Genomic DNA, 27,554 nt, shown 5'->3' with positions numbered 1-27,554 from the left:
GCAAACTTTTATGATCTGATTCTTTTTATGACATGTGGATTCATTTACAAGAGGCACATTTAATCAGAAGGAAGATGTGGAAAAGAATCGATGGCATCTTTAGAGAACTTCCTCTAATATAGAACCAAAGGGTTGAATATGCAAATTTAAACGATTATGTGTTTTTTCTTTGTTATAAAATTAAAAAAGGAAAATGACTTTTTTAATGCAAGAAAAGATCCTTAAACTGTTTTTTTCATTTCTCTTCTTCTAAGATAGAAATAGACATTGGATGGCAAATATCTTATAGATGTTACTATGTTACTCAAGGGAAGGCGGTTTAGAAGTTTCTAAAAACTCATGCTTTAGGGCAGGGACAATTTCATAAAGCTTATTTTACTGAATCCACTATGGCTTGGTGATACTAATGCTGCTGTAATGCTTCAATAAGCTTAGTCAAATAAAATTTATGAAAATTCCCTCTCCATAGAAATAACTGCTCTGAGCAATCTAAATGTCAGAATATGGGCCTGTCAATGGTAAAATCCTATTCATAGGAGCTATTTGAAATGATAGTATAGGGGATTTCACTGTGTCATGTAATACTGACAGTCCCAATTCCCGGGGTTGACCCAGGACTAACTCTGGGGAAAGTGGTTTCTGTCTCCCAGTCTGTAGCATGAATAGCAAAGTTGAGTCCACCTCACAGTAAATGCCAAGTAGGCTCTTAGAACACGAGGACTTAATTTTCCATTTATTTCTTACTCCTTGAGGATATATTTTTATCACCAGAATACTCAATAAAATGCTGTTCTGCCTAGTAAGAATTGCCCAGTGAAGGAGCTAAATGAGAGAAGTTCAGTCATTCATTGTTTTGTTTATATCTTTGCTTTTAAAAATTGTTTTGTATTAGAACTGTAATTGCCCAGAGAAAAAGCCTTTCGTTATTTGCTAATGAGTGGCATATTTTTCACATAAAATTTAAGACTGTTTTAGGTCTATTTGGACAAACAATTCAAAGAATGAAAATGTTAGTAACTAAGCAATACACATACTTTGAAAACCCCGTTAATGAGTAGACTTCAGAACACCGTTCTCTTTAACTCCTTGTTTTATATCAAAGAGGAGTAAAATACTTGCTTGTCTCTATAGATGTGTGCAGCTTTCTCAGCTGTTTTTAAAACTCAGGGAACTCTTTCAAAGAAAGATTTGTATAAAGTACTATTTGTGTTTACCTAATTTCTAGCATTTTTAAATTATAGGCATGGATACCTTAAATGTTCTTTTCAGCAACGCACAAAGGAGCTTCAAGCTCATTTAGAAGTTCTCTGAAAGGCATAGGAAGCTGGGTTTTTTTCCTCCTTTATAGATTAAATGATTTTAAAAAACACAGGAAATCTTATTTCTTTAAATTTCAGGTTGCATATCTTTATAGGATATGTTAATTCAATTTAGAAACATGAAGGTTTGGGCTACACTATTCTGATCGGCTCTAAACAAATAGCTTAATGAAGATTTGGGTTCAAGATAAACAAAATATAATTGTCCTATTACAATGGTGCTCAAATCTAAGTATATATATTTTTCAATAGAATTCTTAAATATTTTATTAGAGATAAAAAATTATATGGATCTTTTTTAATCCAATTATGGCAATAGCATTAATTCTGGAGTAACTATAAAAAGTGTCAATTTATATTAGTAATGATTAAAGATACACAAAATTAAATAGGATATTTCATTGTAATTTTCATTTCAAAACCCTCTGGAGTACTTGATAAAATTAGTCATGTCCCTCTTTGTTCCTATCCATGAACATATAAAAACTATTAAAGTTTTGAATTATCACAGCTTTTCCAACAAATAGATAGACATTTCCTTACAGATAGGAAATGCAGGTCTAGTTTTCTTTATACTTAAAGATATCAAAAAATAAACTAGGTTGATTCAGAAAACATTTGCCTAAAATGTTATCCAGCGCATATTTTTAAAAAATTAGGTCTTAGTTCTTGCATTTTCTTAAATTTCCTGGAAGTAGCTGATGGCAATGTGAGAGACCCAGAATTTTATGAGTATAATTTTAAGAAGATGCTTTACATGAAGTCCTTGTTATTACTGAATACATTTAAATGAAAAGTATGACTACATGGGGTGGTTTTTTTGTGGGGGGGAGCATGACTGTCATACTTTCTTAATTAAATTCGAAACTACAGTGACAGCACAGTGGTGGGGTTATGACTCCATGTGGGGTAATTTGGCAGGAGATGATTAATTCTTAAGGAAGAAAATAAAAAACATACATGAGTGTCAACAAATCATAGAAAGGTTGTAATTTTGCAGCATTCAGTTTAGTATTTTTTTCTTTTCCAAATTGAAATATCATATCACTACTCAAGCCTCCTCTACTTCAGTTGGTTTGTGATTCAAATTTAGTAGGAGGGCTACTAGGCTAGGTAAAGGATTTTATTTATGCATATTTGGTCCAGGAAGAGAATGTGTCAACCCAAACAAAAAATATTAGAAAGTTAATTTTCAAACTTAATATAGTCAATATATCTATGTCTGTCCTATTTGTATCATATTTGCTAAGAACCGGAGTCTAACTTCTATTTCCCTGAAACTGAACCCATAAATTTTGGGGAGATTTTCTGTAGACTCCATCCCCAAACTTCCAATTCATAAAATCTTGCTTGAGACTTCCTGGGTTCATGCAGTGAGAATGGATTATTTTCTTAAAAAAAAACAAACCTTATTTAATCTGTCAAAATTGTTGTCATAAAAGAGTCATCTCATGGGTCTTGTTGATTAATTTTCATCCTTAAACTATTCCTTCATATGTAGTGCCCACTGACATTTTGACTTGCTACTTAAGCATGTATGATAAGAGACCAAGGCTATGATTTCCATTTATTTTTTAACATGAAAGGGATAGCTTTATTAAAAAAGCTATGCTTATTGAGCTTAAAATTGATTAATATTATTTTGAGCAATTTTTAAATAATCAAATAGAAAAATGCATTCTATGAACAGAATTATGTCCTTCCAAATTTGTATGTTGAAACCCTAATTCCCATTTTGATAATATTTGTGAAATGGGGTCTTTGGTAGATAATTAGGTTTAAATGAGGTCATGAGGGTAGAGTCCTCATGGTGGGATCAGTTCCCATGTAAAGTGAGACAGCAGGAAACTTGCTAGCTCTCTCTTTGCCATGTGAGGACACAAGAAGGTAACCATCTGCAAGCCAAAAAGAGTCCTTACCAGAATCCACCATACTGATACTCTGATCTGGGACTTCCAGCCTCCAGAATTGTGAAAAATAAATTTGCGTTGTTGAAGAAACCCAGCCTGTGGTTGTTGGTTATGGCAGCCCCAGCTGACTAAGACAATGCATCATCACATATTTGTAAGCTGATCGTCAGGACTCCTACTCGTCTATGCATTTACTCTGGCTAATCTGGTTGTAGAAATATCTCCCAGCTTTCAGAGATTTTAAAAAAACTTTTGGAGATTTAACCACCTTAATAACATCCGATAGGTTAGTTTTAATTGTTTCATTACTGAGGAGTATCTCAGTTAAACTATTGACAGTATTTAGCAAACATATGCTTTCTTTAGCCAAAGACACTGCATATCTTTCTATCCTACTACTCTTTCGCCTTCTATTGTAGCTTTAATTATTCTAACCAGCTAAACTTCCCACTAAGTATTGAGATGTACTGAACGGATATGCTTTTATGTCAATAACATAGCTCTTATCTCAACATTTTCACATATCATAAAAATATCATATTTTGTTTTATATTTAATTTCTTTCTCTGGTTAGATGTTACTATGTACTGAACAACCTTCTATGTGCAGAAGTACTAAGATTCTTTAACATAACATTTTTTTTCAGGTGACTCCCTTTAACAGACATTATGAAGTTTTTACTTTATAATAAGTGTTTATTGGGCCTCACTGTGTAAAAAGTGTTTTGCCATGTACTGTGAAAGAATAGATGATTTGCTTCTGGCATAGAGCCTTGTTGAAAAAACAAACAGTGGGCATCACAAAAGTCAAATGATTTTATCTCTGCATTTGTATTATCAAAAGATGTGATAGCATCGCTGGTAGAACAACATTATTCATTTAAAAAGATTAAGGAAATGGAGTTAGCAATTCAGGTGATTCTCGAAAGAGGAATTGGATTTTTAACAATGAAGTTCTATCCCTGTGTGTGACTCAGTGGATTGAGTGCTGGTCTGTGAACCAAAGGGTTGCTGGTTCAATTCCCAGTCAGGGCAGATGTTTGGGTTGTGGGCCAGGTCCCCAGTAGGGGGCACACAAGAGGCGGTCACACATGGATGTTTCTCTCCTTCCCTTGTCCCTATAAATAAAATATTTTTTTTAAAAAATGAAGTTTTAATAAAACTATCATTTGAGTAGAAAAAGTAATCAGAAATCCTTGCCAACTTTCAGTTGGTAAAACTGCATTTTACATGTAATATATTAGTTCGATATATTTTGCTTCAAAAGATAAATTCTAACTATGCACTCCTCATTGTTTTTCACCTTTAAAATCAGTTTGCTATTTGTAGGAAAACCAGTATCTGAATGGGGAATAACTACTAAGTTGAAAATGAAAGTTCAAAAGGTAGAGGAAAACTGTGCTCATAGGAGGTGATGCAAGAAGAGACATCTATTACTTTGCATTAAGGACTATTGGAAAGTGGGCTAGCAGGTCACAGTGCGGCACCAGGGCCCAGGGAGGGAATTCCTGACTCTCATTTACCCAGAGCAAGAGCGAGATCAAGCTCTTTCTAGTAAGAGCACCTCAATGACAGCAATTTACTTTGCAACCCCCAAACCCATCTTTTCATTTAGTATCATGACAACTCAGCCACTTTAGAAACAAGCGTGAGATTTGATATTTTATTTCTAAAATGAAAATGATTTTTAAAAGAAGTTGTATATTTAGATCATTTTGGTAGGTCACTGCTCATGACGCAGCAACTGACGGAAAACAATTATTTACTTTCCTGGCAAGAGCAAGAGGGCCAGTCAGAGCTCATGATGGTTGGTAATGCAACCATATCAAAGCAGTCGATATACTCTCATAACTGGAAAGTCCAGAGAGAAGCCTGACTCTAAACACAACTGGCTTCATGAACCCACCTGGAGGCATCTGGACCCTGCTACTTTTTGTGCTGCTGCAGACAGTCCAGCTGGTGAGCTAGTGGGCCACAGGTGGACCCCATCAGTTTAGCAACCCCTGTAGAAAGAATGTCCCCAAGTACTTCCACAAAAAATGTGGATGTTTCTCATCGCCCCATCCCCTCACTGTCACAGGCAAGAGGTAGTGTTGTGAAGGATTAGGCTTGTCTTCAAGGCCCATTCCTACAGCTGGGGGTTAGGGCACTGCTCACTTTCTGGACTCATCACTAGAAAAAAATTCACATGCTAGAAAAGCAGAGGGAGTGGATGGGCACAAGAAATGCTAAATAACCTACAAAGTAGGTATATATCTCTTCACCTCAGATGGTTGATTAGGTGACCAAATTATTCTCTGAAATATTATTACAATAATCACATCCCACAAAATGTGGAAGAAAAGGTAATAATTTAGAGCTTTCATTAAAATTGGCAAGGGGTCAGTTTTAGGTTTGAGACAAAAGCAATTTTTTACCTTGAAAATGACTAGTATGTTGTTTCTTTTTAAAAATGTTCCTAGAATCTGGAGTCTTCCAAAAATTACTCTAGGTTTCTTGTGTTCTATCTAGCTATTTTATCAATCTATTAGTTAGAATATTTAGGGTTATTTATTTTTGTAAATTGTTATGATTTATCTTGCTTCTCAAAATCCATTCTGTTAATTTTATATATGCTTGTAGAAAAACATAATTTGTCACAAATATCTATATCTATATATAGTACACTCATTCTGCAAAAACTAGGATAATAAAAGTATGTAAATTAAAGATGGATTTTTTACTATTTAACTGTATTTGTCAAAAGATATTTTCACTAGTTTCTCCAAAATTCTTATTTTACAGGGACCTTTTGCCATACTTAAAAGTATTTTTTAAAGATTATTCTTCCCTATAATTGAGAATTAGATTCTTAATACAATTTTGGAATAAAAATATGTTTTTATAATATCATAATAGTATATACTCTCCTTTGTTTTCTAATTCTTGAAGGTAAAGATATACTTTTAGAGTACTCCACAAAAGTGAAAAACAAAATTCAGAATTAATGCTTTTATGTAGAGAAGATACTTTATTTATACGATTCTAGAATTTAGGTGTTCTCCTTGAACATCCTGGAAGAGATTGTATTGCCAGTGTCCCATAAGAATAATAATGGGCAAATGCAGTTGGCAGCTTCCTCCTCTGATTAATAAGACATGATGAGGTTAAGTGACTTCTTTCAGGAGGCTTACGATTTATTCTTCCATGCATAACCTGACTGGGAGGCTGGTCTTCGGATCCACTGCACAAGCCGTCCATTTTACTTTCTGCTGCAGAGTCACAAGGTCTTTCAGCCAGATCCCCACTTTTTTGAAGCAGATTCTGTCTTTCTGGCAATCAAAATATTGTGTAATGAAGTCAAGAGCAATGAAATTAAAAAGCAGGGATGGAAAATACTGTTACATATCCTAGCTTCTCTGCTCTAATTCTGAGACATCACCTTTCAAGAAGCATGGCCCATGTCACAGTAGTGTTTATCTCCCGTTTTTTCCTGCTATATCAGTAATGAGCTCTTGTCATCTTCAAAGTGCTTCTCAAACATTAAATAATCTCAGATTACATACTCTGTTCTTTGTATTTATCTTGACCAGCTGTCAGAGAAGATAATTTATTTTCCTTCAGTTTTATTCTTCTTGGCTCTATGGCTCGTGTAATAAACTTGAATGGAAAATGAAAGGTACTACTTAGTGTATTTTCATAACAAAGGCAATACATAATTTACTTTAAGCAAGATATCTTTCAAATTGCTTGTGGTTTTGCAGTTGATACTCAGAATATATTTTTATCACCTCTGAGTCTTGATTAATTTGTAAGTGGAAATTATGAGGATGTGAAGACAAAGAAAACATTAAAATATTTTAAAAATCATTTACAGTTAAATGTATCATTTTTATCTATTAAAATGTGGTAAAATAATTGTTTTGGCAGGATTATTAGGTGAAAAATTTGGAATTCATATAGATAGTCGGGTCTTTAAAAAATAAAAAGTGATATTTTAACTCTAAATTTTCATTACTTTCTGATCAAGAAAAGGAAATGTATTTAGAAATCTCAGTGTCCTTAAATATTTTCTGTCTTTTAAAAATGTGACCAGGATTAACTAATTTGTATCAAATCTCAGCAAACTTGTTCTTTCAGTTTCAAGATACCATTCAGGTATATATAATATTGCCTACAGAAATGCTCTCTAATACACAGTTCACTAAAGTGACTCTGAAGTGCAAAAGCAATTCTTCCAGTGTGCTCTATATAGCAGTAGTAAAAAGCCTTCCAGAAGTTAAAAAGAAATGGAGATTAGCAACATATCATATTTCAGGTGGGCCTCTCCTAAACACTTATAATTCACTTACTCTTTTGCAAATCACTCTTCCAAAGGTTTGATTCACTGAGTCTTAAATCACATTTCAAAGACTCCTATCATTCATCCATTTTCAGAACTGCCATTAAAGTGATGGGAATTTGGTACAAAAATCAATGAGAGGATATGATATGAGTGCTTTCTAATTTTTCCTTCTTGGAGCACCATCTCAAAAACAATCTGTGAAATCTGTTTTCAGAGGTATTTTTCCATCTTGCTATCATTTCAACTAAATTGAGTTCATGAACTTGGGATATATATTCACACAGTTTTTCAGAAAAGAGAGGAGATTCATTGTCACTGTTGTGAATTTTTACCTAAAGTCATTTTAAAATCTTAATTAAATAATTTTACTACTGATGTTCCACATTCTCTTTTTAATCTTTTAAAAACATGGGCTTAGATTTACCATTTTCATCTAAAAAATGGTGTATTAGTTGTTTCTGGATGGTGAAATAATAAAGGATTGTCTATCTTTTTTACTGTCCTTTATATTTAAATTTTTTTTTTTTTGTCATGAACATGTAGACTCTTGAATGAAGGAATAAAAAAGTTACTGGATATAGTATTTTCCTACACTATTATCTTAGATCTTCTGTGTGCCTTCACCAATAATAATGAATAGCCTCGATAAAAGGGTCAGTTATGCAGTTAAACCAGGATATCTAGAAGGAATCTCATCCATTTGAACTATTTTATTACTGATTTTGTTTCTCTCCCAGAGGAGATTATTTGCTTGCATTCAGAACTGAAATAAGAGCCTAAATAAAGAAAAAAGGTATTAAAAAGCAACTTGCCCAAAAGACTCATTGCCCATGTTGGCAAGGGAGATGGGAGGTGGTAAGGGAGAAGCAAAGACGAACTTGAGATGACAGAAGGTCTGTGGTCGGGCGGACAGCATTGGTGGAATGCTGGCTGGAAGAGCATATGGGTTTCAGGAAGGAGGGTAAATGCTGGTAAGAGAATGTGGCGGTGGGCAGCGAAGTATGCCCCTACCACTAAAGAGGTGTATTCTATTATAGAAAAGGATATAAACAACTTACAAATGCTTACATAACACCCTGGCCGGTGTGGCTCAGTTGAATGAGTGCTGGCCTGCGAACCAAAGGGTCCCAGATTCAATTCCCAGTCTAGGGCACATGCCTGGGTTGCGGGCGAGGTCCCCAGTAGGGCGTGTGTGAAAGGCAACCACGCAATGATGTTTCTCTCCCTCCATCCCTTACTCTCTCTAAAAATAAATAAAAACTTTAAAAATATGCTTACATAATCTGTTTTTTTGTCATTGACATTTGATGTGAATTTCTAAATTGTAATTCTTTCTGAATGTTTGGTTAGGAAATGCGTCCACTACTACGACTGTTATAGACAACAAAAATGGATCTGTGCCCAAATCCCCCGGAAAAGTGCTGAAAAGGACAGTCACAGAAGACATAGTGACCACATTCAGCTCCCCAGCAGCCTGGCTTCTAGTCATTGCTCTGATAATCACGTGGTCTGCTGTTGCTGTTGTTATGTTTGATTTAGTGGATTACAAAAACTTTTCAGGTAAGATCTATGAAATTTGGCTTTTAAATGAATAGAAACAATGTTCTCCCTAGTTCTGGCTTTGTTTCTCTTTACCCTATCTTAATGTGATAAATAAAGTACCCAACAAATGTGCTCTTAGGTCACTGAAGTCTAGCTTCTTTCTTTGCTTTTTCCTTCTATTCTCCTTTGCCTGATATATTCACTGATTTCAAATGAAATAGATTTTCTTATTTGTAGAGCTGAACAAAGGCTGAATGTTACAATTTCATGATGATTAAAAAGTTTGGGTGGATACTTAGTTTTGGAACTGAAGCTTTATTAACCATTAACAAAGGGTAATTTGTAGTTTTACAGTAGGTAATATAAAACAAAATAAAAAGCTTTTGGACAAATGGAAAGTGGGGTAAAGTATGTTTTACGTCCATCTGCCTTCACACTTCCTTTTCAGACATATTCGTTGTTCCTCCCATCAAAACAGCCTATTTTGAGTTCCCGAACATAAAGAGTGTTAAAGGATTTTCCCAGAATGACTTACGATGAGCTGTTACATCTTGAATGTTCTTGTGTTTTGGAGTAAAATAGGAAAAACACACATGAAGAAAGATAGATTTTCATTATGGCAGTTCAATCTCTATTTTTCATCTCTTTGTTCAAAGTCTTTTTATATTTAAAAAATTATATTTATCTATTTTTCTCATCTGACGTGCTCTATTGACTGTGCATTCCTTGAGGAAGGAATTAGTCAGGCATTCAATAAATATTAAATGAATAGATGAATAAGTTTTTGCCTATCGTTTTTTTCCACAAGCAAAAAACATTTCATTAACCTATTAAAGTGTATCTTCATATTTGTACCACCCATACCCCACCTACCTCCTTCATTTTCTTTCCTCGGTAATAGTGGAATCAGGAAATTACCAAAAGTTGCATTCTATATGCTCAGGGACCCTTTATTTTTCACTGCAGTTTTTTATGAATTAAACAATTAATCAATAATCTACTCTCTGTGCCAAACAATGGCTATATGTTAAAAGAAATACAAATATAAACTTGAAAAATTATAAAAATTGTAATATTTCTGTTTATTGACATGGAGGTGCTATTCAAATGATGCTGCCCACTCGCATCATTGGTAACTGGGCTGAAGTAAGCATCATCTAACAGGTAGAAATATGTCCACAGTATCAACCAAAGCAAAAAGGGCTATTCAATCAGAGCCATCAACCTCTGCTCTAAGTGGGCTGTACTAAATATTATGTAATGTAGACTCTTAAAAGAATAAACACCAGAAATGGCCATAATAGAAAATTATTACTTAGAATTTTAAATGAAAAACAATTTGTTACATTGTTCTAGAAGATTTTACTTCCCTTGAGCCTGTACTGACCATGATATTTTATCTTTCCTTTCTTAGACTTCTACTCATTTAAATTTTAGAACCAAATATGATCATAAAATATAGTTCTGTAGTGTTTACAATAGATGTTAATAACTGCATGCAAATTTAATATTTGTAAAGTTAATAATTTAAAAGTACATTGTGTACATTTTTTGTTGAAATGGATTTGTTCTTACTTTACAAAATGAGCAGCTGCCTATTAGATTTCCAGATTAGATTTCTTAAGTGTAAAACACATTTTCATTCCACTGTAGGGGGTTCTTCCTTGGACCACTGTAATTAAGTGTTATGGATAATGCCTGTGTTACTGGCATTTCACCTGTTAGGGAAAAAATAGCCCTGCATTACTACTACTTTATCTCTTCTCTTAGGAAGTGTTTATTAAGTACATCTTCTATGTGAGGTCTCTTCCTCCAATTTTCTATTTTTATCAATGACCTAATCAACTATCCATTCCCGGCAGAAGGAAACCTGCAAGTCATCTTTTAAATCTGCCATTTGATTAGTCACCGTGCTCCATGACAGCTTACTCCATGTCTCATAAATTTGCTCCCTTCTCTTATTACTGCCATCTCCATTTCTACACATCAGACCTAATTCTCTTTTTTAGGGAATTAATGCAATTTCTCCTGTCTTCCTTCATCCAGTCCCTCCTGTTTAACATTGCTTCAGAGGTATCTGCATAAAACATAAATTTCATCAACTATTTCCTGTTGCCTAAGTATAAATTGCTTGGCATGATATTTAAGTCCTTGGCTTAGCTCTGTATTCATTTCTTGTAATTCAACTCATGAACCTTGTTTTCCAGTCATATCACTACTGTTCTTTCTGTTTCTCTTTCTCTAGAAAAACATACTCTCAACTGCTCAATGCCTCTATTTATACTGTTCCCCTCTCCGCCTAGATAGCCGAAAATGTCCTATAGTAGTTAAGGATGAGAACTTTGGTGCCGAATGTCCCTGATATTAAATCCAGACCTTACCACTTTTTTAGCTGTGTGATATTGGAGAAGTCATTTAGCCTCTCTCTGTCTCGGTTTCATCACTTACAAAGCAGAGATAATAATAGTAATAAGATTAAGAGAATTATATAAGTGAATATATTTCAAGTACTTAGAATGAAATCTAGTTTATCACAAGCAGATCACAAATATGAATATCACCAGTAAAGACTCATTTCTCAATTTTTCTATGTAAAGAATTTTTATTCAGTCTTCAAGGCCTACCCCTTCTTTTGTGAAACACCCTCAGGTTTCCTAAGAATTCTCTGTACTGTGTTTTCTTTCCTTCATACCTTACAGGCACCTGTATTATATCATTTCACACATTGCATTTACAATCTGTCCACTTATCTATCTCACTCTGAAAATTAAACCTATCTGAGGCAGGGACTATCTTACATATTTCTGTATAGGAGTGCTACCACACAGTAAGTTTTCTGCTAGACATTGCATAAAGGAATGGATAATACTGACATTTGGATTTTGAAACGATTTCTTATATTATGAAGAAAGAATATGATATAAAAATTTTAATTTCAACTATTCAGTTTTGAACTTTAAAAATTATTAAATTTAATAAAATTAGAATGTAAAAATAATAAAATATATGTATAAGATGAAATGTTTTTTGTTATGTCTTGTGATGTTATCTATTGTTACATGATAAATTAATGTCTAGAGTAGCAATAATGATTTTTTACTTCACATCATTCCTGTGGGTCAGGAGTTTTGGAATGGCATAGCTGGGTACTTCTGGCTTAGGGTATATTTTGAGTTTCCAGTGAAGGTATTCGCTATGGATGCAGACATCAGAAAGGTTTTCTGGGGTAGTGGAACCATTGGCAAAATGTCTCACATGGCTGTCAATGAATGCTGGTGTGTCCTCATAACCAGTGAGTGAGTGATTCAAGAGAGAACAAGGTAGCGCCCTTGATGCTTCTTGTGACCTAGACTTAGAAATCATGCACTTTCATTTTTATCCTTTTGGTTACATAGGTTAGTCCTATTTAATGTTAGAAAGAGACAATACTAGGGTGTGAACACAGGCATGTAAGGATCTTTGGGGCCTATTATGGAGGCTGGCTATTATGTATTTCACCCTAAAAAATTACATTGCTAAGTTATCCATCTTTAGATAACTGCTTACCTATAAGGAAGTGCCATACAATACTCTAGTTGACAAAGATATATTGTAATTACAATAGTGCAAAGAGAAAGATGGTGAGTTGAGATGGCTCTTGAGGTCACATCTAAGAAGATAAATTATTCACCAATGGATTTGAAATAAAAAAAAATCATAAAGCTAAAATTTTAAAGGAGAAACGTATAAATTCTTCAAATAAGAAGTTCAAATACTTTTAGCTAAGTGAAATTTGAACGATCAATTTCTGGAACGTAAGGAATATAAGTTCAAAGAATTTGTATAATTATAGTACAAAAAGCTCCTATTAATCTTTGGTTGGATGGGACATATCCATTCATATTTAAATTCTAATTTCTTTGCTCTATTTAGTTCAAACCTGCCTTTTTTACTGTTGATTCTTCACAGAAAAAAATCACTTGCTTCAATAAGAGTTTCAAATATAAATGGTACTTTTATGTTTCTAATATTATTTTTAATTGATATACTTCGAACATTTGCTAGGGATTAATGCTATTATAATGATGAGTCTTTTGTGGTACATAATAGTCTTTGAAATATACATTGTTAACATTTAAAAAACAAGGCTAGAGGAGATCACACTGGAAATACCCCCGAAGGCCTAAAAGGAAAGGCAGCTGTCACTGGGCTCTAAATTACTCTCGGACCCTTTAGAAAAGTAGATAAAGGTTTTAAAGGCATTAAAAATTGTTCATAGAGAAATAAAAATTTATTTTATAAACAAGTGCTGTATTGCATTGATAAGAAAGATTCTGCTCTGAGCAACCTTCACAACTCCTTATTTTCTGAATTTGACCTGACTTAACCTGTACATAATCTGCTTGTGAGGCGCTTGTAGAAATGGCTTTTACATGCTTCTCTCAGAAGACTCGGGATCACTCACTCTACAGCTCTATAACCTACAAGCTCACGTGACTAGGAACTTATGTTTCCTTGTCTGTAAAATGCAGATAGCACTTTTCTGGTCTGCAAAATGTGTGACTTTGATTCTTATCAAATAAGACACATTTCAGAACACCAAAACAGATACTAGAAAGAGATTCCACCTACCCTTTATTTCTTATTAAATATAATGTTCAAACAATACTACGGTACATCTGTCAGAGCTTACTCAAAGTAGAATCACTATGAGTGGCACAGAATAGGGGATTTATTATATGGCTTTACGAAGGCTGTGCAATGTGTCTGGGCTGGGTTGGAAATCAGCAAGATGGAACTTAGTGTAGGAAAGGAAAAATGCTTTTTTCTTCTGCCCTTCTACATTTTGGCTTAGAGCCCCTTTAACGACAGTAAAAAACATTCAGGTTTTTTGATATATGTTATATGTGACACTGGAGCCTTCATAAGAAAAGGAAGACTTTTAAGAAATAGTTAAACCTGAGCATTTTTATCCTGGGTTTGAGGAAGAGTAAAAAGAGTGGTGGGTAAATGTGATAGAACAAAAAAGGTTATGAGCTACATATAGTGAAACAGAACAAACAACGAAGCCTGTTCATTCGATTCCTCTTATTTGGGGTGAATAAGAATGCTCCTTTTCTCTGGGTAGAGGGAGGGCACCTCTCACATGAAGGTTTTATGACCTGTTTCAGGGGAAGATCAGAAAGTCTTTCAATTACCTGCCAGTTCTAAAATTCCTTCAGCTGAACATACTCAACATGCCAAGGTGCCAAATGTTGGGCTATGGTGTTCTGAACCCAGTCATTGGAAAGGGCAGATGGAAATAGAATGGGGGAGACGAAGGACAAACCAAAACTCACCAGGATTAACTGGAACCCTCATTTGACTCTCACCACCTCAAATTCCAATGATGTGGATGAGCTACAGGGTAAATCGGTGCCTTCACCAAGGAACCTTCACGAGCACCTGCCCAGAATCGGGATATGCTGAAGAGTAGTCGGGCGGAAACTGGAAGCCCTGCTGCCGGCTGCCGCCACATGTCAGGGCAGCCAGCATATCAGAGATCGTATGTGTGAGCTGCAACAGCACCTGCCCCACATCAACCATCAGAGAATAAACAATGGCTAATTACTTTCTCTTTACCTTGCAAAACTCACGCGGTTTTCTCTTGTGACCAACTAACCTGGAAAGTACTTGTAAAGGAATTCTGGGAAATATAATTCCATCTTAGTGATTCGCCAGCACGCAAAGCTACCATGTAGGATGACTATAATTTATTATCCAAAACAGGGATACTTGTGAAAGTGAAATAAGTAGATATGAACATTTATTTCAGGACCACAGGCACAATGCAAGATGGCTGATCACCCAGATACTATCACTGCGTTTAGATAAATGTTTTTAGAAATTCCAAGTTAAGGGTGGAGGCGGGCGGGGCGGGGGGGTAGGGCAGAAGGGGCAGTACAATGTTATATTTTTAGTAGTTGAGGCGATGGGGTCACAAAGGTTGCTGAAGGCCTTGTCCCCAAGCTTCTGCCAGGAAGCCCTTCTGTCAATCGGAGGTGTGCCTCGATAATTTAATAACTCTTTCAGGACCAAAATTGTGCAATTGGGTTGAAATTCCTTACAACTTCTTTGTTTTATTTATAAAGAGACATTGTTTTTTTCTAAGCAATGCATGCAAACACATAGTATTTCTAAAGAAATGACTACAGACTTAGGCATTAGTGGATGTTCTGATTTCTCTCTAGGTCAGAATGTACAGGGGAAAAAATATTACAACTCTTGGCTTTTCTCAACTAAGAATGAAGGTCATATTTATTAGCACCCTCATTCATAAAAAGGAAAACAATCAATATATGGCCTTACCAGGTGGTCTCAAAGCACATTTGGTAATTTTTACATGCATTCCACAAAACATACTTATTTCAAAACCGTTTCATAAGAATTAGGTAAGCTAATCTATGTAAAACATATGTGCCTGGCACATAGGAGGCACTCATTAAATGTAACTTGAATGTGAATCTTATTACCAGGAAGTAAGATCAGTAATTTGAGAAGAGAGCCAGCAAGGAGATGATGGTAGGAAGCATCAATTTCTTATGAAAGTCTTGCAGACATCTCCTGATGTGCCTTTTAAATAGATTTTCTAATGAGGTGTGCCATTTATCTACTGCTCTTGGAAATTAATTTCCCTGGGTTTTTTTTTCCTGGCACTTAGCCCAGTTATGCAGGTGCACTGTTTGTCAGGCTAAGTTTAGAGGAGTAAAATGATTCAAGGAAGACCCAAAGTCAATCAGAATGTATAAATTTAACATTTAATAGTTATGTATATATGTAGATTTATACGTATGTGCATCTGTGTACATATGGAGATATCTGTGTGACTGTATGTATGCATATATATATATATATATGAATATGTTATTACATTTCCGGGGACTTGATATACTGAGACACCAAATGCACCATTTTAGACTTTATCAGTTCTCATGTATACTGAGTTTTCAAGAATAGCTGACATTTGTGTACTTCTTATTCTGATTCAAGTCTTATCTCATATTCCACATTTTCTGTTCAATGTTCCAGGACTGTTTGGTGCTCTTGGTCACTAAATCCGAAAGGAAGCATTTCATTATATAATTCCAATGTGCTTATAAATATCTCAAAGAAGCAGAAGATTCTATAGTTCAATAATTCCCAGGCCTTAATTAAAATTTTTTGATTCTTTATGAAATGAGAAAAATAGAGAAAATTTATTCATTTTAAAGAAATGTTATTAATTCTGTTGTTCCTGCATTTTTGGTCTTAAAATTATCTTTGAAACTATGATAAGAGAGATATTGTTTCTGTCACTATTTTTAATTTTTTCTATAAAATAAAAGGTTGGTAACTCTGAGTTGGACCCCTGGACTTTGCTGGTGATTAATTCAAGGTCGAAAAATATAAAAGTATGATACAAATACTCTATACCACTCATTTGAACCAAAGCAAATTAGACTTTATATTGGTATTTACAAATTTATCTATGTACATAGATATAATTAGAAATCATGTTATATGTTAATACTCACTTTTTGGTAGACCAGTTATTACACATTTTTCAGGGCTCGCTTAAATTTCTTAAAGAACCCTTTCTCAAACTTTTGGTGAAAATCAAGTTACTCTATTATAATTCCTCATTATATTTTTTCTCTTTACTCACAGCACCTCCAAGTTTATATATTTAATTGGGTGTGATTATTTATTTAACATCTGTCTTCATTGAGCTACTAAGTTTGTAAGAATAGCTTTTCTATTTTACTTCATTGTTTTCTAATGCTTATAAGTTTTTAAGCATAATATATGAGCTCACTAAACATTTGAACAAATGTTAAGGTGAGATAATGCATGAATAAATAAATAAATAAATAAATAAATAAATAAAGGGTGATAGAATCTTTTAAGCTCTGAATGTTGAGTAATGAGCATACTCTTTCTTTATAAAATATTAGTTTATGATGATATTGATAGTGTTAAGATTTATATTTACAATATTGTACTTTTGAAACTTCTGTTTTCTTGATCAAATCATAAGTATCTCAAAGGTAAAAATAGTCTTATTCTTCCTAATATTTCTATTGCCTGGCTTACTGCCTGACACATATCATTCAGTAGAATTTGTATGATCTAAACAGAAGTTATTTGCTAAGCATATAAAGCAAGCAAAAAACCCAAACAAACAAATGAGCGAAATACAAAACAAGAAAAACAGAAGAATGCATGGCCTTCAAGCCAGGAGCCACAGTAGTTGAACTCAGGCTATGGGGGCTGGAATAGTGGGTTAAAATGCTAGCTTCACCAAGGAGTAGCTATGTAAGTAACCTTGAGGGAAATTACTTCTCTGTGCAGTCAGAGACTCATTAGCAGAATCAGAAGATGGCTAGAACGTCTGTTCTCCTGCCATGTCTGTTCTTACTGCCATGGAGTGCAGACAGATGCAGACGGGCAAATCTGGAGAACTTTCCTCTTAGTTGCTCTTTTGTTTGGTAAGGAGAGCAGCCTTAAATCTGGATACCATACAGTCAGAATTTAGGTGCCAAATACCCAAGGGCTTACTAGAAATGGCAGTTGTATAGCATTTGCTCACTCTGAGAGAAGGTGACATCATACACTAAGGATGCTGCTGAAGGGAGGAAAGGTGCTAGTCCTGACTTGCAAACTGGGAAAAAGCTTCTTTCGAACCATTCAAGATTCAAAGAGTCTTCCTTTGTTTCTCCACCTTGACATTTATTAATTACCGGGCACTATGCTATGTGATTTGTATGTACGAGATCTGTCCAAAGAGTATCCAGCCATGTAATATGAAAAATAGAGACTTTTATTGAAGAAGATATAAGATACAAGAAACATTGCACATAAGACAGTGACGCCTCAGTCTCCTTCAAAGTAGGCACCTTGGAACCTCATATAGTTCTCCCAGCATCTTTTCTACTGTTCAAAACACTCTGTAAAATCCTTTGTTAGAATCGTCATCAGCTGCCCCATCATATTTTCCTGAATCTCATCAACGGTCTGAAAGCTCTTCCCTTTCAAAGGTGATTTTAGTTTTGGGAAAAGCCAGAAGTTGTAGGGTGCCAAGTCTGGGCTGTAGAGGGGCTGAGACACCTGGGTAATTTGACATTTTGCCAAAAAACTCTTCACCAGACGTGATGCATGAGCGGGCACATTATCGTGATGAAGCTGCCAGCACCAGTTGCCCACAGCTGCAGCTGTTTTTTGTCATATTGTATCTATCAACCAATGAAAAACATTGAGATAGTACTCCTTATTAACTGTTTGGCCTGGCAGGGTTGACTTGTGGTGGACAACATCTTCTCAGTCAAAAAACACAGTTAAGATGGTCTTGATCTTGCTGCAACTTTGCCACACCTTCTTCGGGCATGGAGAACCAAGTGACTTCCATTGAGACAACTGGGTCTTCATTTATGGATAACCGTTGACCCACGATTCATCTTGGTTATTATCTTCTTGAGGAAATCTGGTTCATTGGTAACAGTTTGAATTAAGTTATTAGCAACTGCAGCATGATATCCCTTCGGCTCTGATAGCAGAAGCCACAAGATGAATTTTGGCATGACATGTGTCATGCCAAGATCCTGCGTCAAAACCTGGACACAGTAGTTTTTGGAATCCCCTGATTAGCTACTAGTTCTCTCTCACTGTCAGTCACCAATCTTTGTTGACTGCTGTCTGAACAAGTTCAGCATTCTCAGGTGTTCTGCTTGTTGCAGACCTTCCAGAACAGATTTTTTGACCGTCTTTGAAGTGTTTGTGCCACACTTTTATTTGTGCTGCCCTCATTGCATACCCTCTGAAAGCCTTCTGAATCATCTGAATAGTTTCTGTGGAGGAATGTTCAAGCTCAACACAAAAGCTGATGCAGATTTGTTGCTCTACTCGCTTAGTCATTTTGAATGTGACAGCCACACAGTACACATGCTCACTCAGTGGCACCTACCACCCCCACTGACTAGTACAACAAAGCCGTTATTGTTCACACATGTGTATTCCAGTCCACTTTTCCTTGGTCGCCACATTATATGGATGTTGTATAAACTGTTCTCTTATATTAATAATGGCTGGACTTTTTCCAGACAGACCATGTATTATTTCATATACTACTCATAATACCTTGTGAAGTAGGTATTATTACTCTTATTGTTATTTAATAGTCCAGAAAACTGAGGCACAGAGTGCTTTGGGTTTTTTTCCCTCATTATATATGCTATTTTTCATAACTAGAAATATTATAAATTGAAGTATGAACAGGATGAATATAGAGAAAACTGGCATGAGGAGGTGAGGTCTTAATTTAGAATAGCAACTTTGGAAAAGCAGAGGCCTCAGCGAGTTTTACAGACATGACGAAAGTTGATTTTCTGAGTATCACACAGCTATTATGTGGTATCACACAGCTATTACGTGGTATCACACAGCTATTATGTGGGAGAAGCACCTGGACCAGCCCAAAGTGAGTAAAGAACTAACCTTGGGTGCAAAATTTAAGAGTGTCCAAAAAACTCAGTAATTAAACTAAATAATATTGTAATGCAATATTAAAAGTTCCAAATTAATGCAAAAATGTGTGATGACAAAATATCAAAATTTTAAATGAGGACATGGTCATTTTTACTGAATTTTCCTTTTGTCTATGGTTCCAATATGATTTGGCAGGACATGAGTAGGAGGCCTGAACTTGAAAGCTATCAGTCTGAGCTCAGGGTCTATGTTTGTATCCATTGTTGGCTGATGTTTCTCAGGAGATGAGAGATAAAGAATGCATATAACTTACATTCTTGTAAAACTGATGGCCAAAGTTAATGGTGAAACCATGGAATTGGTTCTTTAGAAATAAAGCAGAAAAAAATGACTAATTTAATTTCCCTAGTATGCTTAAAAACTTAAGAATCTGTATAGTTTGGCTTCAAAGACAGAGATCAAATAAAAATCTTTTTTAACTTTAAACTTTTCCTTGCCTCTCTTGGCACTCTTTTATGACAGCCAAGAATCCAATTACTGATCATAAGAAGCTAAAGCATTTTCCCCTGCGTCTAGTGGTATATGTTTCTGTAAGAAATAGAAGATACAATTAAGAGTGACTTGAACACTGAGAAACACTTCTTATCTCATGTAACAGAATTGCTGGAAGAAGAGTGATTATTCCAAGATTGGATAATTCAATGCCTCAGCAATGGCATGGATTCAAGTTCTTTTATTTTTAACCTTTGCCTTTATCACTGAGCCAGCTACATTCCTCATGGTTATAAGGTGGCTACAGCAGCTTCAGGTTTTCTGATGCTGTGCAACAAATTTCTTGTTCCCCCTTTTAACAGTATTAAAACCCTTCCCAGAATCTCTCATCTAAAATCGTATTCTAGAACTAATTGTGAATTCATGATTTTATTTGTTTGATAGCAGTATAACATAACAGTTAGAAGTCATGTTCTTGAGGGTACAAAATCAGGTTTCATCATTTATTACCTGTGTAACCTTAGGCAGATTATATAAATTATCTGTGGCTCAGTGTTTTTATATTTAAAATAGAGATAAAATAACTACCACATTGAATTATTGAAAGGAAAAAGTGAGTTAATATATGTAAAATTCTTAGAATGATATCTTGCAGGTAATATGAACTTTATAAGTGTTAGCCTCTATCATTTTTATGATGATCCTCACTGTGTTATACATAATTAAACTCAGAAACAGAAGAGGTAAGAAAGTACTATTACATGAGTATTCTTTAAAAGGAAGACATTAATAAAAGGTTTAATTGTATATTATTTCCACTGATATTATTTGGTTGTGATGTCTAAGGGAAGGAATAAGAATTGACTTGAGGACTGCTCTCTTATTTAAGATACATCAATATTTATATCTATAAATCTATCATCTTTTTAAAATTGTCCACATAGTTGAAAATCAGAAGCTGATCTCAAGCCAGCAACATTGACTTCATGAAAGTAGCCTTATTTGTCTATTTTAGAGCCAGGCAGTATACATGTCTGCAGAGTTTATATAATGCATTTAAGCATAAGGATAATTAAACAGATATCTAGTATGTTGGGTTTTATTGTTATGTTTCTCAGTGAACACTTAGAAAGAAGGGAATGGGAAAATGGTCTCAATCTATTCAGATAATAAAAACCCCATTTGCAGTAGTCTTCCATTAGACATAAAATATACTCGTGCTAAAATGTCTTTAATGATGCCAATACAATCCAGTTTCTTACATATAATTCTTTAAAAATTCTCAATTGCAATGATAAAATCCATTCATTTCCTGTCTGTAAGGTTTAATTTAACCATTGAGGCTACATGTCATGCTCACATGAAACTCTCCAGAATGTGTTAAAATAAAGACCAAGTAGTGAAGTTACAATGACATTGAATCCTGGGGATAAGTTTCCCGGAGACCAGTATTTTATAACTTGTCATCTTCAGATGGGTTGTGAATTTCCTGAAATAGAATATAAAATTTAAAATTTCCCCAAAAATCTTCTCTCTCATATGATTTTTCCCCTCTGTGGGATCTTACTCCTCAGCATGAGTGGAATATTTCTTCCTATTTTAACAGTATCAACAACAGAAAACCCATTACGACCCTAGTCCCCCTTCAACAATTTCTGAATCTCTGTTATTTTCTTTACAGCAAAATATACTCACTGCCTCTAAGTTCTTCTTATTTGATCAGAATGCATTCCACTGAAACTGCCCTTTGAAGATTACCAGTGACATCCTGATCATTAAAGCTAAAAGTCATTCTCATTTGACCTATCAGCTACATTAGCTGGTTGATAATTCTATCCTCCTTAAAACAATTTCTTCACTTGGAATCTACCTAGTACATTTAGTATATTTCATTCTCTTTTATTCTGCCTTTCAGTTTCTCTCTCTCTCTCCGCCCCCTCCCTTCGTACCTTCCTCCCTTCTTGTATCTCCTTCTCTGGCTCCATTGATGGCTCTTTTCCATCTCTGACTTATTCCTATGCTTTAAATATAGGTGTGTCCTTCAGTCTACTCTCTTGTTGATCACATTTAGCGTCATGGCTTTGAATACCTTCTACTCTCTATGCAACTCCCAAGTTTCTATCTTCAGTGAGGACTTAACTTTTGTAGATCATAGTTAGCTATACAACCTGATACATCGCCACATATATGTGTGAAAGGCAACTCAAGTTTGACAAATCTTAAAACTCCGCTGCTTACACACTCCCCCGCGAAATCCCTACTTCTCTCCAGCCTCCTATCCCCTCCTTAATAAATGGCATTTCCATTGTTCTGTTTTCTCATACTAAAAACCTTGAAGTTACCCTCTCTTTCTCTCACATTCCACAGCCAAACTGTAAGTCTATACTATTAATTCTAGCTTTTAAATATTGGCTTGGCCAAAAAGTTTGGGGTTTTTTTTGTTGGGTTTTTTTTTTTTTCCATATGATGGCTCCAGCAGTGCTTAGTTGTCTTTAACTTCATTCAAAACAATTTTGTTAGATTGCATATGACAGCTATCCTATCAGCATGCATTTAAAAAAAAAAACAGCTGGTAAATTTTGGTGTAGCCATTTTAATATTCAAGATGGAAGAAGATTTGCATCATTTTTGGTGTGTTATGCTTTATTATTTCAAAAAAGTTACAATGCAACTGAAATGAAAAAACAATTTATGGAGTGCATGGAGAAGGTGCTGTGACTGATCACACAGGTCAGAAGCAGCTTATGAAGTTTCTTGGTACTGTTGACATTTTGGCCAAATAATTCTTTGCTGTGGGGCTGTCTTATGCATTGGAGGATGTTTAGCAGCACCCCTGGCCTTTACCCATTAGAAACCAGGAGATAGCAGACATACTCAAAGTATCCAAATCAATAAAGTCATTGGTAAAAATAAGAAATGTGTTTTTTATTTTACATAAAAAACTAAACAGGTTTTTTGGCCAACCCCATACATTCAGAATCTGATCACACCTCACCACACACACTGTTAAAACACTGGTAGAAATTACTATAAATTTTCTCCTAGATTACTTCATTTGGCTTCTGCCTGATCTTCCTATTTCCAATCTGGCATTTTTTAATACTCAACACAGCAAACAACATTACATAAGTCAAAACACTTCATCCTTCTTCCAATGACTTCCTATCACAATCAGAGTGAACACTTTTTATTTTTAAGCACCTGGGATATCTAACAAGGATAAGCCAACTGAATCTTGCTAGAGCTCAATATGATCATTACTTTGTCAATTCCATATTTTTATTCTGTATAACAAATTATAATAAATGACCTATCAGTCTTATCTAAGTCATAGCTACTTAAATCAACTTGTAACTCACAGTTTACCTGAAAATTTACAGATCCATTTTCTCCATGATGCTTTTCAGTACAGTATGGGTCAACCATGATATCTTCTGTTCCTGACCATCTATCACTTACAGTTCATATTGCAATTTGGATAACCTAATAATACATTATTTAATTTATTCTTATTTTTCTCCATTTTAAACTCTTATTTATATTAAAAACTTCTCAAGGGCAATTTCATTCTTGGTAACCCCATAGTATATGGACAACAGTTGCATAATAACTTTTCTTTTTAATTGAATACACATGCATACTATGATGAAATGTAGTCTATGTTGGGTTGGCCAAAAAGCTCATTTAGTCTTTTCCATAAAATAAAAAACACATTTTTCATTTTCACCTGTAACTACATTGATTTGGATAACTTGAATATGTTGGCTATCTCCTGCTATTGGCTTCTACTGGTTCTAAGCAGTATTGGTTCTACTGCTTCTAAGGCCAGGGGTGCTGCTAAGTATTTTCCAATGCATAAGACAGCCCCCCAGCAAAGAATTATTTGGCCAAAATGTCAATAGTACCAAGAAATTTCACAAACTGCTTTTGACACATTTGATCAGTCACAGCACCTTCTCCATACGCTGCACAAATCCTCTCATTTTTTTTGCATTTCATTTGTGTTTAACATTTCTTGAAATAATAAAGCACAAGACATTGAAAATGTTGCCTGTCTTCTTCCATCTCCAATATTAAAATGGATGTACCAAAATTTGCCAATTTTGATAAGTTTTTTAATGTACGTTGATATGACAACTGTCACAATGTAGCCTAACAAAATTGTTTTTGAATGAAGTTAAAGACAACTAAGCACTGCTAGACCCATTGTATGAGAAAAAAACCTAACAAACATTTTAGCCAACCCAATATTTCTGAGCAGAAAAATTATAGCCAAAAGATATTTAAATCCATAAAATTGACATATTTATGTAGTCAAAAGAACAAACCAGGGAAAAGTTTTTCTTGGTTTCTTTATGGAAATAATTGTAAAATTTTCTTTTTTTAAAACTACTTTTAGCAAGCTCTATTTCCAAGATTGCCTCAGATCCTCTAAAATTTGCACATCATGCTGTGGAGGAAACGACAGACTGGGTCTATGGCTTCTTTTCTTTATTGTCTGACATCATCTCGTCTGAGGGTGATGAAGAAGATGATGAAGGGGATGAGGACACTGATAAAGGTACAAAGAGTATAGTGACACGTTTAACTGCTATGACCAATATTAGATATGCATTACAGTGATTTGCTTAGGTTTAAGCACAAATAAGAACTTGGGTCATTCTAAACCAAAATGAATACACTTCTGAGTGCTTATAGAGAATCAATAGGATGCCAAACTCAGTAAATTGGCCTCATTTGGCTTTAACCTTATAGCTTATCTGCCATTATGGTAAAGATGTCAAAAGTAAATGCTACTATTAGAGTAGCATTATAGTAGAGGATTTTATAATGTACTACCACAAACCTACAATAGAAACATATTCATATGCTTCTTTGGGAGAAAAGTAGTAGCTATTTCTCAAGCTTATCCTTAGGAAAGTTAAAATAACATTAAACCTAAATATACATATAAATGTTTTATACACGTAAGTCATATTCATATTCAAATAATAGAAAGCAATCTTACTAAAATCACAACTATTCAACTAATGTATATACTCTTTCATATAAATTAATAAATAAATAAAAATAAACTCAAATCATACATAAACCACTATTGAGTAGGTGTGAAAGAAAAAAAGCAGTTTGATTCTGCTTTTTAGTGAAGTTTTTAGGGACAGTTTTAGACATCAGACATCATGCATTCAGCCTTGACTACCAGGAAAGTTCTTATTATTTTAGTCCTTTCTATGACTTTGTCTGAATTTGTGTTTGGCCCCGTGAGGGGTGGAGAAGAACAATAGAGAACTGAGATTAACATGATACATGAACCATAATGTGTAATTTGGATAACTGCCACAATTTTGTTGAACTCATAAAAGTAAAAGTGTGTCTAATAAATATACATAAACAAAGTTTATATTTAAATCCTGGAATTTGGGAAACAAAGTGATATGAGGACTATTATGATAAGTGAAATAAGCCAGGCGGTGAATGACAATTACCATATGATCTCACCTATAAGTGGAACCTAATCGACAAAATAAATGAGCAAAAAAGAACCAGAGACATGGAAACAAAGAACAAGCTGACAGTGACCAGAGACAGGGAGAAGGGGACAATGGAGTAAAGAAGGGGAAGGATCAAGTCAAAGAACATGTACAAAGGACCCATGGTCAAAGATAATGGGGTGGGAGCAGGATTGGGATGGGGCAGGGGAGAGCAATAGGGGTAAAAAATGGGGACAACTGTAACTGAACAGCAATAAAAAAATAAAAAAACTAATAAATGTTTTTAAGAAATGAAGGAAATGTAAAAATAGAGAAGCAATATTATGCTGTGCTACAAGTTTTTCTAATTTACTGTTTTTGTCTTGGTTTAGGAGAAATAGAGGAGCCTCCCTTGAAAAAAAAAGGTTGGTTTTCTTTTTCCATCTTTAAAATGAAGTTTTTGTCTCTTATGGTAACACTGATTTTCAATATGACTCAAATATATTTTACTTGAGTTTTAGCCTTTATTTTTAATATACAGTATTTATTTCATGATTATATCTATATTTATGGTTAAGAAAAGAAATGCTTGATTCTTTTCAATGAAGCTGATCCCACTTTTTTCCAATTGATTATTTATTTAATTGATGCCTCGTTCAATAGCTGTGTGAACCTATCTATACACAGATCAATGTTAGTTCAAATAGTGGGAATGAGAGGTGAATTCTGTAGCTTTGGAAATGGCCCAAGAAGATGATGTCCATGATTTTCATTCTCACCATGGCCAGATTTATTAATTCTAAATTTTTCTTCTTATTTTTTATTCCATTTTTTTTATTTTTAGGTAATAAGTATGGGACATGGTGCCTGAGATAGTGTGGAGGATAATAAACTTGGAGGCACAAGCGTATTCAGGCAGTATATATCATGTATGATCCTGCACAAGTACAGTTACCTGGGTGTACTTGGATGTGGTGTAGAGAAGACTTGTTATGAGTTTATCTTATGATGGGCTATTTTATACATTTCCATATTTAAAAATTGTGGTTTAAAGAGTATTATTTTGTAATGTAGAATGATAATCTCTAAGAACATTTGTTCTTTATTCATTTAAATTACTTTTCACCAATGTCTTCATTAATATTCTTTCCCATTCAGATATATTGAATAACTTTTAGCCATGTTATAGTAATGAAATTATCAGGCTGTGGCACTGTTTATTCAACTGCCCTGTATCTATATAAAGAAAGCATTTTATTTACGTACACTGAAAGTGTTAGTTGAATTTGTATAGTTATTGCTATTTTTACCAAAATAAAAATCCAGCTACAAAGTTGTTTATAAGTGAAGCTTACAGTTCTAATTTGATGTGGAATAATGGAATAATCTCAGGGTTGTGGGATTGATTATTAAATAGATTACCAATATGAATTAAATTTTTGAATTTGCTATTCTGTGGCTCATGTTGTTATGTATAATTTAGCTTTAGAGTATTAACCGTAGTACCTAGTTTCTTTACATTCTTTTTGCATATATTTTAAGCTTTTCAGAGGTAAAGGAAGGGGGAAGGGTTAAGTCAAGGAACATGTATAAAGGATCCATGGACAAGGACAATGAGGGGGAGGACTGAATGTCGGGAATGCTAGGCAAGGCAAGGGAGAGTAATTGGGGAAAGTAAGGACAACTGTAATTGAATCACAGTAAAAATTTTTTAAAAATTTAAAATATTAAATTCTATTACCAAACACTCCATGATAAGTTTCCAAGGTACAGAATCATTATGAAATTTTATTTTTTATTATGTCATTATTTAAAACTTATAACTGTAATGACCAAAAACCATTGGAAAGCCCACTTCCTGGAACAGTTATGTACAGTGTATGGTGGATGTGCTTTGTTTATCTGGAGTAATCTTGTTGAATAACGTTCTTTGTATGAGGGTACCCTCATGAATATGTTAACACCGCAGTCTCTGAGGGGTAAACAAGTGCAGATAACATTAAAATAATCAAATTACA

At 34.5% G+C, this 27,554-nt stretch overlaps 1 protein-coding gene across 14 annotated transcripts in view; it reads left to right on the top strand.

Moving 5' to 3' along the window:
- Window positions 1-27,554, top strand: part of TRDN (triadin) — a 323,740-nt gene that overhangs the window by 35,865 nt on the left and 260,321 nt on the right. For all 14 annotated transcript variants that reach the window (XM_054569903.1, XM_054569904.1, XM_054569900.1 and 11 more), the window contains exons 2-4: window positions 8,903-9,112; window positions 24,465-24,626; window positions 25,929-25,961. In XM_054569903.1, coding sequence (XP_054425878.1) covers window positions 8,903-9,112; window positions 24,465-24,626; window positions 25,929-25,961 — 405 coding nt within the window. The remainder of the gene's footprint in view (window positions 1-8,902; window positions 9,113-24,464; window positions 24,627-25,928; window positions 25,962-27,554) is intronic.

Source organism: Pteronotus mesoamericanus, unplaced genomic scaffold, assembly GCF_021234165.1.
Source record: "Pteronotus mesoamericanus isolate MK-2021 breed Mesoamerican mustached bat unplaced genomic scaffold, CSHL_Meso_final contig_20, whole genome shotgun sequence".
Taxonomy (NCBI): domain Eukaryota; kingdom Metazoa; phylum Chordata; class Mammalia; order Chiroptera; family Mormoopidae; genus Pteronotus; species Pteronotus mesoamericanus.
This window is presented reverse-complemented; position numbering and strand designations above follow the sequence as displayed.